At 38.7% G+C, this 20467-nt stretch overlaps 1 protein-coding gene across 1 annotated transcript in view; it reads left to right on the top strand.

Moving 5' to 3' along the window:
• The window catches only part of ST18 (suppression of tumorigenicity 18, zinc finger), a gene marked incomplete at its 5' end in the record, with an annotated part of 74720 nt that overhangs the window by 37114 nt on the left and 17139 nt on the right, over positions 1-20467 (top strand). Inside the window, 5 exons of the mRNA XM_009695640.1 lie at positions 144-248; positions 1653-1858; positions 4968-5179; positions 13710-13955; positions 19866-19981. Of these exons, the coding sequence (XP_009693942.1) occupies positions 144-248; positions 1653-1858; positions 4968-5179; positions 13710-13955; positions 19866-19981 (885 nt within the window). The remainder of the gene's footprint in view (positions 1-143; positions 249-1652; positions 1859-4967; positions 5180-13709; positions 13956-19865; positions 19982-20467) is intronic.

The raw sequence follows: 20467 nt of genomic DNA, 5'->3' as shown, positions 1-20467 counted from the left end.
GCAGCTCCCATAGATGCACATGGCATCAGAGAACTTCAAAGTCATTGGGTTCCACAGCACACATTTCCTTTACTTAAGATTTCATTTTAATGATTTTTTTTCTTCTTCTTCTTGTTTCTTTGCTTCACCTTACTTTTAAACAGCCTTTCTGGTTGTCCAATTGCTGCAGCTGAAAAGCTGGCAATGTCCCAGGAAAAGAACCAGCTCGAGCCTCCAAAAGCTGGGCAGTGCCACGACCAGACTCACAGGTAGGAGCCCTCACAAACTAGTCTCTCCAAAGTATTTCTGCACAAAATCTGTAGTTCAGTCCTCAGGTCTTTCCCTCGCTTCAGATTTCAGCTACAGGGGTAACTCAGTTTTCCAAGATGAACCTCTGCAAAGCTAAATAACTTGACTGTATCTCAGAATTAACAAGCAGCTTTCTGCTGGTTCTTGTGCATGTGACTGACATTAAAGACAACAGACGTATCTTTTGAAAAGCAATCAAATATATTCTACTAAATCTTACTTCATCACAAGTAGCCTGATCAATGGTTTTCAAAAGTCTTTCTCCTCTAAACCAAATCTCCTATCTTGCTGAAATATTTTAAACAATTTCCAAGAATTTTTCCTTTGTTATAATATTTTGGCCACTGAAACTTGTTTAAAGATGTCTTTGACCTTACTGCACTTTTAGCAGCTCAGTCTTCATTTATTTTGCGATTCTTTTCAGAGGAATCTCCCAGTGATCCAGTAAGTAGCATGTTATCTGAAAGGGTTAGGAACTCTGCTTGTTCTGTTTCTCCACCATTGAATAGTTCATATTTTGAGTTTCTTCATTTTAAGTTTACTGGTTTAATTAGTTTAATTTATTTTTTATACAATGGTATCAAAAAGGGGAAACATTTTTTATTGCAATTGTATTTTGTTTGAGAGTTATATGGACCCTACAGACATGCATAATTTGCACATCATTGGCACTACAACCATTACAACCTATTATATTCAGGTCTATTTGGGGACACTTTAATTTGTGGATTATTGACATGATCTGCTCTAATGGTTCCTTCAGAGCCATTACAGAATATTATGTCCATGTGTCTGCCAACGGCACATGCCTTAACTCTACATATGAAAAGTCCTTAGGAAATTACTAAAGACAAGTAGTTACTGAACAGTAACTAAATGGAATAACACACCATAAATCATTCATTCCGCCCAAATAACAGAAGCAATTATTTTGGATCATCTTATATTATATTTGTATCATACTCATTCACAAAAAAGCAAGAACAACAGTGATCCATAAAACTACAAGTCCTTTGACTGGCAAAACTCCGGACAATTTTTAGAAATAAAGGAAGCACCGTGCTACAGTGGTAATCTAGGAGTCACTCAGTATTTCTCTTGTAAATAACCCACATCGTTACTAGAGAATACTAGATTTATTATATCCTCAACTTTGAACTTGTATGAAGTCAAAGTACTCTTTGACTACTAGGTCAGCCACCACATTTGTGTTATTTATTTCTTGTATGCACCTACCAGTAAGATTTACAAGTGATAACAGCACACTTTCTGATACTGAGATGCAATTGTATCCTGTTTTTCAAGAAAAGGTTATTTAAAGATATTCTTGTCTTTCTCATTCATTCTTTTCCTCTTCTCTGCAGGACAAATTTAGCGAAGCAGCCTGAGGTATCTCAGTACAATTACAGAACTTCACAGCCAGTCACCTCCTCTAGAGCCACTCTGGCGAAAGAACAGGAGAAGTTTGGGAAAGTACCATTTGATTATGCCAGCTTTGATGCACAAGTCTTTGGCAAACGCACAACAGCACCTGTGGCACAAGGACGAAAAACACCCCAGTTCCTTGAATGTAAGCTTGAAATTCCATTATCTCTTGGAAAAGGGGCGAAATGTCAACAACGGGTTTTTTCTTTTTGCTTGCTCTGCTTTCAAACTCCTAGAATTCAAAAAACCACTCTAGGAAGCATCTTGAACGACTTGTGAGCAGATTGCTAAATAGAATCATGAGTTTGCTAAATATAAAATGTTAGAATGCTAAATATCATTGCTATAAGGTTTACTTTTTTAATGTTTGTTTTAAAAACAATTATCAGGGGAGAAGAGGAGTAGAAAGGAATGGTTTATGTCTTATCTGTTACCTTTTTGCTTGGCTACATTGTGATATCTTTATGTGATAGGATGCTGCCATGAGAAGTCCCATGGAATGTGTCTGCACAAGATGTAATGAATTGTAGTACAAAGAAATGCAAGTTAGGTTTTAAAGGCATTTCAGATACCTTTTATATGCATCCACACAGGTATTATTCCTCCTAGATGATCATGTGCCTTGGCTGCATTACTTCCAGGCCTCCAGAATTCATTTTGATACATCATAATTGTAGTGCAGACATATCCAATGCATCAAATTGTTATCAAGATTCCTCTGCTTGCAGCACTTAGAGGTTTGCTGAGGTACTACTCTGTACAAATGAGATACCACGGTGTGAACACCGAGTATTTATTGCAGCTGCTCTTCACAATCTGCATGGGAAACTTCAGCAAGATTCTGCCATTGTATTGACCATTATAAAATACTCTTTAGTTCAAAGAAGTAAATGATTCTGTTGCCATGAGGGAAATGGGAAAAAAGGCATTTCCTTGCACCATATTTGGGTTCAGAAGAAAATAGATCCAAAATAAAGTGACAAAAGACTCTTTAGTTGGTTTTTCTTTCCTTCATGACAAAAAAATGTAGTAAAGGAAAACAAATTGCATCACAATTATCCCAACAAAGGAGAACATTTATAGCAAGGTGAACAGAAAAGCAGAAAATTTTATATATGCATATATACATATACAATAGAATTATAATACTATATAATATTATATATGGTTTATATATTTATAAAATTTGCATGTTTATTTATTTGTGTATGTTTCTGAGTACACACACATATATATACGTTTGTAGGTATCTATGTGTTGGTGTATATATATAAATAACCTATTTAAAATTGCAAATGAAAAGTAGATGTTTTTCTGGCCTGGAAAATAAGCTTGTTCAAACAAAAGCAAATATGTGCATTGCCAGCTCCTTGGGCGGCAAATTTTCCAATTTTGTTTGTAAAATTGAATATTCCCTATTAGCTGTCTCTTCGCACAGATGTATGCCTATTTCACAGGTTCATTTCAAGGAAAAATGATTGAAATGTTTTTATAGAAATACATACATATGCAATTTATGTATAATGTATATCAGGGCTGAAGTTTACAGCCTGTTGTTCTTGCAAAGATTGCAGTGTGCAGCTATTATTTTAATGGAAAGGTGAAAGTAAAAGAGCAGGTGAGTGCTTTAACTACGCAGATATACAAAAGTTGGCAATAAGAAGCTGATGATGTAGTGATTGGTTCAGCGTCTGATGTAAATATGTAGCTAACCAAAAGCCCATCATTAGCCCTCCGTGGATTCTGCACTTAGAAAATTGATTTGTTAACAAAACATGCACCCTTCATAGTCTTCCCCTTTTTTTTTTTAAAATCTTCTAGGGTGGGTAATGGAAAACGCACTTTTTTGATCTTTAAATATAATTTGAAGTTAGCTGTAGTAACTGCTAAAAACGTGGACCTTCTTGCTTGTGCTACAGTTTTACAGCAGAGAAGATAAATCCTTTTTCATTTGCACTGGAGAAAGGGAGAAGTGAATCATGAGGCTTTTGTGTATTGCTCTACTGAGATGCCTCCAGTACTCAGAAAAACTGAATATGGTATTCAGCTACAGTCAGTGCACACAAAGGAGCATTTCTCTTAGAGCATCCCAAGTTTGAAGAAAGATGAGTTCTTCAATGTTTTGTGTAGGTCTTAGCATTCAAATGCACTCAGCCAAAGCTCTACGTCCAAAGGGATCCAGAGCTTTGGGGCTCAGATCTTTGCAGAGCAAGCAGATGGCCATACGCAGAAATGTTGTTGGTGTATCTGGATGTAGGCTGAGAAATTGGATTTTGCTTAGTTTATCTTTGTTAGGATACTGTGAGAGCTGCAGACAAAAGAAGTGATTATTGCTTCCTAAGAGCTGAAATCATGGTGCTGTGTTTTCTCTGCAACAGTTAATGAAATCTCAAGCTCCAAAATCCAGAACAGAGAGCACAGTTCTTTCTACCTGTTTTAGAGTAAGTGCTGCTGATGCAGCAGAAAACAACAAACCACACACACACCACTTTGGTCTGTGAAAGTGCTTTTCTGTTCACCTGTTAGATTTTCATTCTCAGCTAACCTCTTTGTGTCTAATACATCTGTGTATTAGTCCAACGTAAGACAGTGAGCCAAGATCAGTTTTATTTCGAATGTACATTGTCATTATTTTTTCAAATTGATTGAAGGGTAGAATTAAATTTCTAAAAAATTCCGCAAAATCAGGACTGAATATTCCTAACAGGTAAAGTTCTTATCTGATTGCTCTGGTTTGTTCCAAAGGCTGGACTTTTTCTCCTTACTCACATGAGCAAAGCCCTTTAAATAACATACTTATTCATTTAAGCAGGGTAAGCAGTGTTGTTTTAGCTAAGACTGGACAAGTCACTGTTGGTTTTTTATGCAATAGAGCTCGAAGAGGAAGCCTTTATAGGGAAGCATTTACAATTGCATTTGTGTGCCACTGTCGTCAGGTCACGACACATAACACACTAACGCTTGTTCAGTCTTTCCTTGGACATCATTGCTTTAAGTGCCTGAGTAAAAAATGAGTAAAATCTGAGTTAAAGTCTCAGATGTTTTGTTGAAAGATGTGTATTTGTCAGGTAAAAATTAAATTATCATGTTTCTGAAGACGTTTTTACAGCAAACCCTTACTGCCAATAGAAAATGGATTGTTTTAAATGTATTCTTTGAATATTTTAATGTATGAAATTGTAGTCTAACAAACAAAACTATTTAATGGGAAAAATCTCATACGTGCAATTGCTAATCAAATCTCTCTTCAACAGCAAAGCATTTTTCAAATCCAGTGAAATTTTCTAATCGACTGCCTAGTGCTAGCGCCCACACACAGAGCCCTTGCCATGCCAACTCTTATAGCTACGGTCAATGTAGTGAAGACACCCACATAGCAGCAGCTGCTGCTATCCTGAACCTTTCCACCCGCTGCAGGGAAGCAGCAGAGATCCTCTCCAACAAACCACAGAGTCTGTCTGCCAAGGTAGGGTAGTCCAAGAACCTGGAGGGTGTGCTAGCTACTGAACTGTGTGAATAAACTGTCTTTCATGTTAGCGACTGCATTAAATCGCCAAAAAGGAGGCTTCTGTTTGCATGCTCTTTTGAAGAGAGACAGAGAAAAAAATCAGTAATGTAGTGACCAGTTCTGATAAAAATAAATAAATAGAAGGAATTATATTGTTAATTCTTTTCATAATTGAGCCCTAAATATGAGGGGGGAGTTTTGTGGGAGGAAAAAAAAAAAGGTTATTTGAAATCCAGCAACAATCTGTGGTACATAATGAGTTAGATCTGTTTAAAGAGGGAATTTTCCTCACTCTGAAACCTGCCATAAGAGATCATTTTGGAGGCTGATTTAAAAAAAAAAAAAAGAATCATGTGATTAATCAAGGTGATATTTTGCTAGCAATGGAACAGAACTACACCTATTGAGTCTGTTGTGTTTGGAGCTCATGACAGATTGACAAGGTGTTGGGAGGGAAATAACAACTGACTTTGGTAAAATTCTCCTTTCTGCTGGCAAGAGAGGAGAATCAGGCCCACAGTGTTTGGAGACAGATAATTTGGGCAAGTCTGTCATAATGGAAAGCTGCCTAATATCATAGATGTTTGTGTGGCTTTCATATTTCGGTTTCTGCTCTGCGTTTCCTCACAGATCTTTATGATTTGCAAATGGTACTGTGTGAGTTATGAGTCTTATTTCCTGTGCCATTACATAGGATTATATTGCTGATGAAAACAGACAAGATTTTCTTCTGATGACCGTGGTTGTGGAAGCACTGTTGTTTATTATTTGTATTAAGGTCACACATGCTACACTGCAATGAAACTTTTGAAAGATCTGTGTAGATGAGAGGGTGCCATTCCAAGAACTTGAGAAGAAATCACTGGGGAGTGAAAAGAGGTGTATTTATCAAAACGCAGAGTAGCAGGTGTGTTTCTGCTGTGGGACTCTGAGTCAGGATGTATGGTCCAAAAGGCAGATGACCTATTTCTCTGCAAGTCAGTGTCACTCTACCTTGCCTATTTTAGCACCAGGCTCAGTCTGGCTAGAGGTGGCTTCCACAGCTGTTTGTCTACAATTTAGTTGGGCCTTCATTCGCCATCTCTAAGAGATTAGCTATTATTCTTTGAGTGGAACCATTAATTTCACCACCAGCGCAACACCTTACTAGGTATTGCACGTTTGCAGAGTCGTATCTCCTACTTTACTGCCTTTGATTTCTATTTGTGAAGACTTGGATCTTGAAACCGATGTTGGGAGATGCCACGGGGTAGACATTTTAGAGTTTGTCCACATGTATCTCCTGTAACTCAGACATTGTCTGCCCCAAAGATTGCTCACAGAACCTTTCCCAGATGACAGATCCATCCCTGATACTTGCTGCAAAAAGCTCCTTCTACCAGTCTTCAATGGAGACTTCTTCTAGCAGGGAAATGGAAACTGACGCCAATGGCTGGATTGAATTGCTGCCGCAGCCTTTGGCTGACCTCAGCAATAGACCTTTCTTGCCAGAGAAGAGCAATAAAGGGACCAGGCATAACCCAAAGATTTTCTCTTCCGTACCTGCTTCACAGTTGCCAAATCATGGGGAAGGTTTGAATGGAAGTGAACATAATAGTAACGATATGGAAGGACACTTGGGGCACATAGCTTACTCCTTTTTCACAGCCAGGAATCCAGCCTAAAAGAAAATCACCTGCATACCTTGCTATCTGCCTGCCTCCACTTTTGCCAGACTTTCTGGAGGGCATACTGCTACAAAACATCAGACAGAAGAATCAGAATTAGCTTCTGGCCAGAGCACAGGCAAGTAAGCCCCAAACAGATTTGGTGGCCAAAACCACACAAAACCCACTTTTATTTGGGTTTGGCTATTTACTACTTTTATCACACAGGATTCAAACAGAAAATTATGGAAACAAATCACCAGACTCTCTTCAATGAAGATGCTTTCTTATTTTAAATTACGAAGCAAAAAATAAGGCCTTTTTTAAAGAGAGTACTATCTGTTTGTCAATGTTTCTGAATTGTTTTGTGACTGGTATTGGCCACAAAGGTAAATGTTTAACTGCTAGAATATTTTACAAATTTTCAGATGATAAAAAACACCTCTTGAGACTTTATTAGTGTTTGGGCTCAGATAATGCAGCATTAACAGATGACTACAGAGTTGATGATTTCCTTTTTCTACTCTTGATAGCACGCACATTCACCAGGCCTGAAAATACCTGTGTGGGATGGCTGTGTTCACAGCCCCATAGTATCAGACCTCTCAGCCTTGCCCCTTGCTACATTCCTTTGTTCCTTTGCCTAAGAAAACCTGATTAGCATCGTCCATACTTTAGCAGATCAAAGCTCCTGACTTGTAAAGGTGTTTGCTCTTCTATGAGCATCAGGCAGCCTCCCAGCAGTCCCAGCCATGACATTTTGCAGATGGGAGGTAGTGTGGTGGTAGAGCAAGGACATGTGGGACTGCAGAGGATTTCCTGGACTTGCTGAAAATCCTTTGCAAGTTACACAATTGTCAGAGCTGTAAAAATATTGTGCTTCTAAGTTTTAAAAGCAGAACTTGAACTTCAAACATTTCAGGCAAGTGTCATTTTCTCGTATTTGCTCAAGGCATGCATAGGTTGCCTTGCTTAAACAGGTGGGGAAAACATCAGTACATTTTTTAGCACAAGCGTATTCCTGAAGTAATTGTTTTCTCTTTCTGTCTCTCAAATTTTATTTCTTGATCTCCACAGCGTTGTCCATTCCTTAGTAAGAGTTGGGTGTTTTACCTTGAATGTTTACCACTTTTCTGTAAATATATATAACGCTTAAATGAAACAGTAAATGTTTTTTACAGCACAGTTCCAAATTTCATTAATTTAATGGATTTTCAAATATATATCTCACATTCTCTACATATCAGTTCAAAAGGGAGAGTCTAAGCCAAAAAAAGGAAGAGAAGAGTAGCAAGGGTAGAGAAATCAGATTACAGATTAACATAACCACTGGTAAGCAAAACTTCCAAAGAGATCTAATTTACAAAGGTGATCTGCCAAATGTCTCAAGATTAAAATTGTGAATTTATAAATTAAGCAATTTAAAGAATAAGTTTATTCTGAAATGAGCAACAAAATGGATCCTAAGCTTTCTCTGTGAATTATCTATCAGCTGCATACAAAATAGACCATCAGGTACTCTGATGATACTGTGTTCAAACATAATTAATACCACATTACTGTTACATTGTCTGAGCCATTCAACCTCCACCTGGGACTGTAGTAAACTGCTCACTGAATACAACCCTGATCAGCCGATTCTCATGCGGTCAGTACCCCAAACCAGTCTCCTGGTTGCATTTCATTTGCAGTTTATGTAGCTTCATTCAACTCCCATTGAAGCCAACAGAAGGACAGCCCTAGAAGGCTTAGACTGCACAGTGCAAGAGTCTGCATCATCATGGCATCCAGGGATCTTCCCTGTTTACAACCCTCACCACATTCACATCTCACAGAGGTAGCTGCAAGCAATACAGTTTATCTGCATCACTATTGCTTGCCAAACATTTTGTTGACTGTTTTGGTGTTTTTCCCACCTGTTTAGAAAAAATGGCATATGCGCACTATGCCTTGAAAGAAAACAAAAAATGACACTTGCTAAAAACATTTGAAGTTCCAATTCTGGTTTTGAACAAAATTATGTCATCTCTCCATTCTTGGATATTGATGATGGTGATAATTACATCAATTACGTTAACAATGTAGTTAGTACTCAGCATGTTTGTCAGGCAGTTCTTTACTCCAAATATCTTAAAGCCTAAACACAGGATGAAAAATCAGCCAAGGGTATCACTAGGTACCATCCTGTTATACCGCTGTGCATATCGTTCCTTGGGTACATTCTTGGCCAGCTTTTTTAATTTGTGAATTGCTCTGGGCTGAAATTGTGACTTCATTTTTGTCTCAGAAGTTGCTGGGCAGTTGCAAGTTTTCTTATTATGACCCAAATTAGTATTTTTAATTTGCTTCAGAAGAACTCAGTTGCCTAAATTTAAGTCTGAAGAAGTGAGGACCAGGTGCATGTATTTGTACCGGCTCGGAATCGAAAAGATTGTACTCCTTTGGATGGAGTTGCATTAAGAACAGTATTCATACACATGGCAAGATACTAGTTTCAGAGTTACTTGCAATATCAGAAGGGAAGAGCTCTTTTGAGCTTCCCAAACCAGACTGAACTGCTAGTGAGAATGCAAAATCATTGATAATGTTGTTTCTTTGGACTTACTTTAGTATTAAGTTGCACGGCTGATGCCAACCAAAGAATACATAAAACCCCTTATATGTAATGATGCAATCTCCCTAAGGTCACAGGTTGGAAATAAGATTCATGCAGACACAATAATTCGCTCTTTCTGATCCAGCTATGAGATAAAGCTTAACTTGTAATCGTTACTGGAGACACACTGCGGAGTATTAAATGTTGTGAGTGATCAGATGGACCAAAAGCATATGAAAAAATGAAGGAGTAATTTGTCACAAAAAACAACATCCTTTGTTGTCCTAGCTGATGTAGTTCAGTTCTAAGGATAAGACTTAATGATGTGCTGGAAAATATTCTGTAATATTTATGTCATAAAGTAAAGGAGGCTGAAAAAGCTTTACTTTAAAGTACAAAGCACTTGAAGAGGACAGAGACCATTTTTCGGTTTACATATTTATATTAGCCTTTATTTTAGACAGATATTCAGAGTACTCCTTGTACCTTATCTTTTCACTGAACAGACCCTGGGATAAAGAAAATATCCTTCAGTCATTTTTCTCTCATTTTTCATTCTGGAATCCTTTTCCCAGCTGCTTGTAAAACCTGTCGGGGTGATTACACTGCCACTGACGTAGAAGGAGACAAGGCGTAACCTGAATTTAATTGTTGTGTGGATCCTCTCACCTTCATTGATTTTTTTCTTCATTGCTTTAGCGGATTTTTTCACGGTTTACACCAGGCTAAATGTAAATGTAAATAAGATCAAAATCAGGCTCCAAAGATTTACACAGCTGCAAACTAATATAAGTTAGGAAGTAATAAGATACATTTGCATCTTTATTTTGCTTACATTTTAAAGGAAGAATCAGAACAGTTTACATTGTTTTGATAGCTATATTTTAAATATGTCATGATAAATGGATAAATATAGGCCTGTTCACACATACACTAGAGTCGACAGTAATAAGATCTTGCCTCCACTGAGGAGAACACAGCCTTTACATGTCTGAGCTAAGCATAGTAAGTGCCATTTTCTGTCAGCATGTCATAGCACTGCTCCAGCTTTTCTTGCCATTTGCCATTTTTGTCTTTTTAGTTCCATTTTAAAATTAATGTAAAAATAAACGTGGTAAAACAAGCAAAGGGGACATATTGAGAGGAGGGTGGGATGAGAGTAGGAATGAAAACTGGAGCAGTATTTCTGACTGTCCTCTCTTTTTTACCCTGCCATTTGGAGTTTGCTATGAAGACAACAAAGTGATAGCTCTTTTATACTGTTCTGAATAAAAAGCCATGCTGTAAACGTGTGATCCATCCTGTGATGGGCAAAAGGGGATATTTTTTCCCTGACTATATTTAATTGTTGTGTGCATCTGTGAGCTCACTTAAACCCCATCTGTACGCTACTTCACAAACACACAACCCAGCCTTCCCTGATCAGAATTAGGTACGTGTTGGACAACCCAACTTCTATGTGAATTTCAGGAAAGTGCTGAGGAAGCTTTAAATATCCACATTGGTAAATGTTCTGCTTGTCAGCCAGAGCTCTTTGTGGTGGCTAATGGCATCTATTTCTCAGAGACAACACATTTCCTGATATTTTTCTATGTCCAGTTTGATCGAGGAGGGGACCTTGATTGGTTTTGGTCCTTTTTGTTGTCGTTGTTGCCTTCTGAGTAGTTGATATTTTGTCAGTGACAGAGAATCTGCACTATTTATGGGTTTTGCACTATAAAACTACTGCAGCCCAGTCACATGGCTTCCTTTCCTAAGCCATCTGTCACAGAGGTCTGGAATTTTATGTGAATGTTGGTTGTGCAGACTTAACCCAAGTTTTTTTATTATGAAAAATGTCAGCAACTACAATATTTAGCATTTTACTTTACATTGGTCATTAAACTTGATTACTGTAGCTCTGTTTCATTGCTATAGTTACATATCAACTATGAAGCCAAAAAACACTGGGGCGATCACGGCAGAGCTATATTGTCAGATCCTGGAGTGTGCACTTGGCACTGATATAGTTAATATCTTGGATTTTCATAACTAAGGTTTATTAATGCTGGTATAAAAATGTATTTGATATTATACAGATGGCATAAGATGTTGTGGTTACTAAGTTATTATCCAGGATAAGCTGCACTGTCAAATTCAGGGCTTAAAACTATCACAGGAGATTAAACTATTTACTAAAAAGGGGCAGAAAGATATAACCAAAGCGTCTTAGTATGAACATATTAGAAGTGTATTTACTTCCCATAAATATAATAAAACATCTCTCTCTTTAAGCTGTATGATTGAAAACGTGAACTTTGCTATGCAGGAGGAGCAAAGATAAGAGGTGCCTGAGTTTCTGAACCAGGGGCAAGCAGATGGCTTGGTAGTGCCGCAGCCTAGGTGGGCATCTGGCTCAGGCCCACGGACCCAAATTGGAGTCAGGCTGTCTGAGTGAGGAGAGATTGTTGGGCCCTAAATTTTCATCTTTGACCAACGTTATCCTTCTGATTAAAAAGATTTCATCAGACACATTTTACCTTTAGATGAATGACCACTGGCAGTGGTAGAAGACAAGGCTGTGTGAAGGAAGCTTGTGCCTTCAGTCCGACCGGGGTGGCCATGTCACGTTTTCAGCACATGGAAAGAATTTCCTGTTTCACCACAATGGTTTTTAAGATCCTCAAGCAAGGATAAGTTTCACTGCCCTATCTTTAATGACTAAATTGTTGACTAATTATCAAGCTCCAGCAATAGTTAATGAGAAGAAAGAGAAAGGGAATCTTTCTGCCAGTGTCTCATCTCTTCCTAAGAAAGAGGTCCAAGAAAGGTGGAAAAACTTGTCCCTTGGACATACTTGTCTCTGCAATTTACCACAGAGCATTCAGGTGATTCGCTTACACTCCAGGTTTACTTTTATATTACTCAAGGTAGGAGGTCTCATTCTGGGTTTGTATGACTGCCTCCTACAGTTATACAGCACCTAACATATCTAGCCCCAAATTCCCAAGTGGTACCTGAGCTTTGTGGTGACACAAATAAAAAACAGTAGTGATGACAATAACAGGAAGACAAAGAGTAGTGTTAATTACAGCATTCTGCATGTGTAGATCTATGACGTCGTCATTTATCTCTCTAGTCTTTGAATGGTTTCCGCCTTATTCAGGGCAACTCACAGAACTAGACTACCAAGCGCTCCTCCAGAAGCCACCTCTTTCACCTCTTTCCCTGCTTGACCTCAGTAATTGTTGGCAATAGCAAGGACTAGTCTTATACTCATCCCAATATACGCAATATGTCGATGTGCAGTGTTACATATTGAGCATGAGGGGAAATTTTTTGTTGCTTCCATTAGTAAGTTGCCCTTCCTGGAGCTTTTTATGATTCCAAGAAGAGGAGTTTGTACTCTTTTTCTGTGATCAGGCAGGGTAAGGCAGAACAGTGAGCTTTCCTCACCTGGTTCTTGCACAGTTGAGCAGCCGTTGCCCCTTCTTGAGAGCTTCTTCCAGCCTAGGAGAAGTTGGGTCTCTCTCCAAACTGCACATGCCCCTGCACTAAGAGACAGCTCTTTGCTGTACTTCCTAGTAGCAAAGGCTTTGTTAACTCATGCTGAAGGTCTCCATCAGGGAGAACCTCCTGAAGATCCTCCTGTGGCTCCCAGTCTAGTGGTGTCAGTGCAGACCTGTGCCTTAGTGGTCTAGTCAAACTATGATTAAGGTGATATGTTATTTTGAGTGACGTACAAAACCCTAGTGAAAATTTCTCCTGCTGTGCCACTTTTAGGCATATTTCTTCCCCCCTCCTTCCTTCCCCCTTGATGCAGATGTTGTAATGTTTCTGGGGTGTGGGGGGAAGGGATGATATGTAATAGTAATGCTGTTGATGACCTAAACAATGCATTAATGCTTTTAACTGTGAATTGGGGTCATAGTTCTCTGTAAGAGTGAAAAGATCAAGAAGATTTAAAGCTAAACTTTTTTTAAATAAAACTAGATTTAGGCTGTATAGGTTATGGTTTAGAAGCATCTTATTTAAATTCTACTTACTATGTTTAAGCTGAGATGCAGGGATACCATTACTGAAGCTACTCTTAAGTCTGCCTAAGAGTTGGACATTAACTGATATAAATCGAAAAGCTGGTTTTAGATTCAGATAAATTTAAATAAAAGCGTGCATTTATATTTATCCTTTAAAAGCACCACATGGTTATGTTGCAGCCTCACCATGTCCATATCTAAACATGTCTCTGTTTCCCGTTGCATGTCAGGGAGCTGAGATAGAAGTGGATGAAAACGGCACTCTGGATTTGAGCATGAAAAAGAACCGAGGCCAAGACAAAGTTATGCCTCTCACTTCTTCCAGCACAGCACTTCCTACTCCTTCCTCTTCTCCTTTCAAAACAAGCAGCATCCTGGTAAATGCAGCCTTCTACCAGGCTCTTTGTGAACAGGAAGGCTGGGATACACCAATCAACTACAGCAAGACCCATGGCAGGAAAGAAGAAGAAAAAGAGGTATTTTTTCAGTTTCTGAGTGAATTTTTCCCTTGGATGAGTGGCCATATGATGGTCTTTGGGATGACCAATCTAGTGCATTTTAAAGGCAATCAGTTTCCAGAGGTTTGTGAACATTGATCTGGCTTGAATGCTCTCTGGGATGTGGCATAAAAAATCACTATTCACTTTGAAAAATCTTGCTCTCAGAGCCTACTGGTGAATAAGTCTCTAAGATAAGGAAATCAAAGGTATCCACCATTAGAGACTGTTTTTTAAATTTTGTTCCTAATGGCTCAATCCTGTAGCACATACACCCAAATGGCCTAGGGATCACTCAGGGGAAAAAAACCAAACAAACAAACACAAAACAACAACAAAAAAAACCACCACAAAACCAAACTAAGGCAGTTGTTTTCATGCTGAAACAAAAAGTAATTTTTCCACACCAACTCTTTATAATCCTAGATAACTCATTATCTAAGCATTTAAACACATGCTTAGAACCTTGCCTGCAATATTTTTTCAGTGGAAAACCTTTTATTTTACATTTAACACACTTCAAGAAATCTCTGCCAGTGAGTCTTAGATCTCACTAGTGAGTCCAGTGGTCCAGAAGACAGTCTGAGAGCACAAATTCAGAAATACAAATTTCTTAGGAATTCCTGAAAGTTTTGATTACAATAAGTAGCACAAGAGGGTATGTACATAATTTCCACCAATTGTGATATTTTTTATCTAATAAAGAATCAGCATAGAAAAACTAGATGCGTATGCAGATACGTCTTCCCTTTTCAACCTTTCCTAGGAAATGTAAAAGCCCAAACTTGAAAATGCAGTTGCAGGAACAAAGATGAGCAACTAAAATTTTAGCAAATACTTTTATTTAGTAACTTTCCAACTTTTATGGCTGATCTTCTAGACTGTTACTTCAAACTTGATAGTTGTCTTGATTTTGGTTTTGTTTCTGTTTTGCTCTTTCATATCTGTTTATCCTATCTTGGCAACAAGGCAGTATAGTCTCCTGAGTTCATTCTTTCTTATTCTTCTATTTTGTTGTTTGGTTTTATTTTTATCTCTTGAGCCTGGCTGTCAGAATATGGATTGCTTGCATTTTTCTTAAATCAGGAAGGGACCACCAGCACCTTTGAAGGATAGTTAGATAAAATCTTTATAATTCATATCGACAAGCCTAAGTGATAGCTTTCTGAAACAGACTAAAAGATGTTCCGATTTGGAGGTTTTGTGCAGCTTCAGGCACTTTTCCTCCCTAGTTAGTTTTATATATCAAATAATAGTGTTTGAACTTCATATTTATTACAAAATTATGTTTTGTTCAAATATCAAAACTGGCACTTCAAGAAGACATAGAGAGGGCTAAATCTATTTAGGGCAGAGGTGATGGGATCCAGGCCTCCCAACTCCAAAAATACCTGGAAATAAAAGATAATTCAGTCCGGTGAAGAAAAAAAAAAAATCTGTCAGCACTGGGTAGGCTGTCGTAACGTGACTGCTAAAACAGCTTGCACCTCGGAGCATCATTTCTTGGAGGCTGGGTTGTCTTGAAGAGCCCTTTGCGGTCACCTCTGTGGGGCTGATGACTCTCCTTATCTCAGTGATGAGAGCACGATCCCTGCGTCAGGGTTTTGGAGTGGGTTTGACACGAGGCACTAGGCTGAGGGCTCAGGCTCTTCCCCATTCATGCCGCATAATGAGCAAGCACATCCAGCTTTGAGAGAACCGCCTTGCTGCAGGGGATCAATCCCTGTCGCAGACTTGGCAGGGGACCTGTTCTGCGGCTCCTCCTCCCTGCTGCCACCGCAGCTCAGCAAAAAAGCCATGGCAGGAGCACCTCTTCGTCCCCCTCAATCCCTACTCGACTTTTGGAAGGCCGTGATGGGTGACTGGCTGTTTCCCTGTCCCTTACCAGTACAGGGAACTGGAGGCATCAGTGGACTACCCGACAGAACATGAAGGGCCCCGTTCAGGCACTCTTGCCCCTTGCACTCGGTGATGTGACATGGTGCAGTTTGTCCTTAATCGAGGACCTGGCCCCAGACCTCTGCTGTGAGCTTTTGCCATCCCAGGGAGCGTTGACATGTCCAGTGATCTTAGGGCCAGAGGCTCTGTTTTCAAATCGAAGACTGGCAGTTATTCTCATGCAAAGAAAATGACTGATTATATCTATTTCTAATTCATTGTTATCTGGTTCATATGCACAACAGTTGCTTAATTTTGGTGGTAATTTCCAGAAAATATTGTCTCTCTCTCTCTCAGCAAAATAGCCTGTCCAGATGCCCCCTTAAAAAAAAAAATTCTGAATTTGGAAAAAGCTCAAAATCTCTCCAAAAGGAAAGCGCCGAGAAATAACTAGAGCTGTCAGTTAGTTCAACTGTCAGTTCTCCAAAGATTTCAGGGCTTAAAAATGTTAAAAGTGCCAGATGCTATTATCTGTTATTCATGTTACCATTATGTTCTGGTCTTTGCTGAAATCAATATAAACTTCCATCTGTACATTAATAGAGTTTCATTGCTTGCTTTCTTTCTGTAGTGTGCATGCATGAATACACACATGCTCTTTGCAGAAAATAGTAGTGTTTGGATCGACTGGGCTGGTTCTGATTTTTCTTTTAGTCTGGAATTCTTCAGAATTTTAATAACATTTAATTATAAATCCTTTCAAATGGGAAAGGAAAATTATACATATGGTTGAACTTGACTAGCTGTGATGATCATCACCTAACAGACCAAAAATTGGGAAGCGTTAAAGGTGTTTTCCCAAAGGATTATCTCTACCTCTAAAGCTAAATTGCTGGAGAAGCACACAAGCCAAGGTATGATGCTCTATGCTCAGTTCTAAGTGTAGAGGACCAAAACATATTTGATCTTTAGGTCTGACCTACTCATTTCAGACAGACGCAACCCCTTTTGGGCCACACGTACCAGTGTACGGTCCTAGAAAGGCAGAGTTTCGGTATTCCTTTGCCTACATTCCCTTTGCACTGTCTTCCTTTTGCAACTTCTACACATCTGAAGATTTCATGCTGCTTGAACAATACCAAGTCTTCCACAATGTGCTAAGATAATGCTGAAGAAATCACCTGTTTAAATGCCTATACGTTTCCCTCATTCCTGGGAAATATACTATGGGATGCTAACTAGGAAACAAACAGTATTCCCACTTTGGCCCTTATTAGATTTTTTCTTTTTCAAAAGAGCAGTTACTACGAAATTGTAGATGTTTGTGTATGTATGTGTGTGTATAGCTATTGGTTTAAAAAAATTACAGATCTTAGTAAGTCAATTCAGGAAATGCACAATTAAAATTTGAAAAAAATTTAATTATTTCAAAGGTACAAAATGAAAATACTGCAATTCTAAACCCTCTAGTATCAGTTATACTGGTGGCTGTAGATGTAATCATGTCAACCTTCATCTTGCAATCTTATTTTTGTTAAATGATTCAGTGAAACATCATTAAATGAAACTGCAAACTGCAATACTGTAGTATTTTGTCAAGCCTTGATATACATAATTCTTGATCAGTCTTCTCTGTGCAGCACACATCAGACAGTGACAAGATGAATAACTCGCACAGGTCTGATCCAGGGGAGTGCCAGAGTGGTCTTTCCACCACCCTCTACTCCAGGCTCCTCTCAGTTGTACCTTTGATGAGAAGTGGGAGAGGCTGATGTCTGCCTGGTCTTGATACATAGTCAGGATCCAGCCAAGGCATGCACTAAATTTTTAGTAGCATAGCACTGGTCCTCAGTTCAGTGATGCAGATGTAGCCCGTCAGAGTTAGTTCTTAGAGAGGAAATTGATAAGCCAGCCTTCTTCAACCCACGTTACATAAGTGGAAACCATTTTACCTGTGTTTTTTGAAGTTATTTTGACATCTGATCCCTTCCAGCTGGCAACAGAGGGTCACCATTTTGTTGTTTCTTTTGGGAGCTTTTGATTTTACAGTGACTTACACTGCTGATGATCCCTGTAGGAGGTTGTATTTACACATATATAAGAAAGGCAGGTCAGAACTCGTGGACGGAGGGTCAGGAACTCAAGTCCCCATTCTGCAGATTGCAGTGGCAAAACCACCCCCCATACGCCTCTGCAGCCAGGATTTAACTCAATGTTGGAAAACAGTCTTTGATGTTTCTTGAATCTTGAACAAAGCTGACATCTATTTTTCCACCTTTAGTTTTTATCATTTTAATTTGCATGTTTGGAAGACCTTGAATTATTTATTATCTCTGTACTAACATTTTAACAATAACTTTCATTGCTTTTAATTTTCTCTATTACTCCTTATCTCAAATTTTCCTTTAGAAACAAAATTCTAAGAGCCTGAAATATATCAGGAGGGGTTTTTTATTTCAAATAATTACTCAATATTTTTTGAGTGTTTAGAAAAGCTGAATATATGTATTTTTGCTTTCGATATTTGTAGCAGATTAGATTATTCCCAAACAAACTAACCCCACAAATGTGGTTGCAAAAATCAGTAGTAATTGATATAGCAATAATATGGCATGGTTTCTTATACGTATGTGTAGCGTGAGTTGCAGTAGGCAGTAGGTAGCCAATACCAGAAAGCAGAAGGAAGTCATATTGAGGATCCAGTCTCCAAACAGGCAAAGATGAACTGCCAGAATTGAGGACCATATGGAAGCTTTATCAGAAGAAACACCCCCGCAGAGCTTACAAGTCCCGTTAGGCAGAATCTCCATTTTCAGTCCAGATTCTCCTCAGCCCTGCGCTCTGCGTTAACAGCTCTGCAGACATCCCTGCCCCTCTGTCCTGGCACGTTCGTCAGCTGCACAAACTCAGAGCATCTATGGCACCAGCCCCGTGAGTTTAGCAGGAGCGGGGAGCTTCTCCTCTCAACCATGGGCAGCAGTTTCTGCTCCTACAGACGGTAATCTCTAGGTGATACCCACCTGAATATTGGAATGGAGTCACAAAAACCAACAGGAAGTCCCAGAAGGGATTAATAGAGATTTGATAATTGATGCTGTGGGCTTTGGAGAATTGTTGAATGATACAACATCCACAGAGCATCCCTCCGGAAAGGAAATACTTATCTTTCACAAAAATAATAATAATTGAAGGCATTAATTCTCAAAACAGTATAAGCCAAGCTATTTTGAAGTGATCAAAGAAGATTTTTCAGAAAACAAAAGTGTAATTTCCTTTCAGGACTCCAAATTTCCAAATTACGTTCCCAAGGGAGTGCATGCTCATGGTCCATACCGTCCATCAAACAACACTATAGCAGTGATGATTTTAATCTACAAATAGCAGAAATCAAGAACTAACCTTAGCAGCCTGCTACTAAGAAAATTTCAAAGCAGTTGTTCTCATGATTTTTATTTTAACAAGAATCTGCTTTTTGAATAAGATAACAAGTCATTCCATTCTACAGACCTTAAAAGCTCTGCATTTACTTACATTTACGTTTATGTAAAACAGTTTTTTTAATCTATGATTGCAATTTTGTATTTCACAGTACAATAGTACCCACTTCAACTGTATACAGAACTCAGTGATGTACTTGCACAGAAAAAAGCAAGAACATACTTGCCGAAGTCTTGTTTGGCTCTAGACATTCAACTACTACTTTTATTTTCCCTGTGTATTTTTCTTTGGCCTTTATCACCATATTATAAAGCAAAACTGAATTTTCCCTGTGTACAGCTTAAACCAGCATCTGCCTTCAGAAATACTTTTGCAACATTTTTAAAAGTCTACCTATGAGAACCTGAAACTATCATGTACTAAACTTCCTTCATCACTCTCCATCATTTCTTAAGACTGTTTTATTTAATGTTTTCTAAGAGGTTCTCTTCTTGCCACAGCAAATTATTTGTTAAGTATATGGGAGGCCTTGAAGAGAGAAACCTTTTGTCATATTCTCATCTAATATTTCAGAAAGATGCAGTGAGCTCTCCAGAAAACATGGAGGAAAAGAAATATCCAGGAGATGTCTCCATACCAAGTCCTAAACCCAAGCTCCATTCAAGAGATCTCAAAAAGGAACTCATCACGTGAGTCACAAAAATTACCATGTTTTCCTCTGCCCTGGTAAAAGACTGACTACGCCAGTGTTCTGCGTGCTGGTTTGGAGTAGATTTGCAGGAGTTGAGCAGGGAGACTTGCATGACTGTTCAACACAGGCGGTTAGTTCCCGGTCGTGGGTAGGCAACTGGGTAGACATGAGGTTTGGAGCTAAGACAAGCCAGGGTAGGCTTGAGCATCTGGACAAATTCATGACTAATGTTATACTGGGTATGACTCCTTATTCCTCAGATACATAGGTAACAAATGGGCAACAGCTCCTTCTACAAAAGAAACAGTTTCATAGTCTGCTACGGATTGACTGTGCCAGTGCTTACAAAATTAAATACATTTTATTTGGACAATTGTCATTATAGGTACACTGTTGAGAGCTTCTGTAGAAATACTCAGGATTTCTCAAGCAGGGAATATGTTTAAGTCCTTCATCTGCTTCCTTCCAAGCAGAGTTAGTTATT

Source organism: Cariama cristata, unplaced genomic scaffold (genome assembly GCF_000690535.1).
Source record: "Cariama cristata isolate BGI_N322 unplaced genomic scaffold, ASM69053v1 scaffold9632, whole genome shotgun sequence".
NCBI classification, from domain to species: domain Eukaryota; kingdom Metazoa; phylum Chordata; class Aves; order Cariamiformes; family Cariamidae; genus Cariama; species Cariama cristata.
Note: the sequence above shows the minus strand (reverse complement) of the source record. Positions and strands in the feature narration are given on the sequence as shown.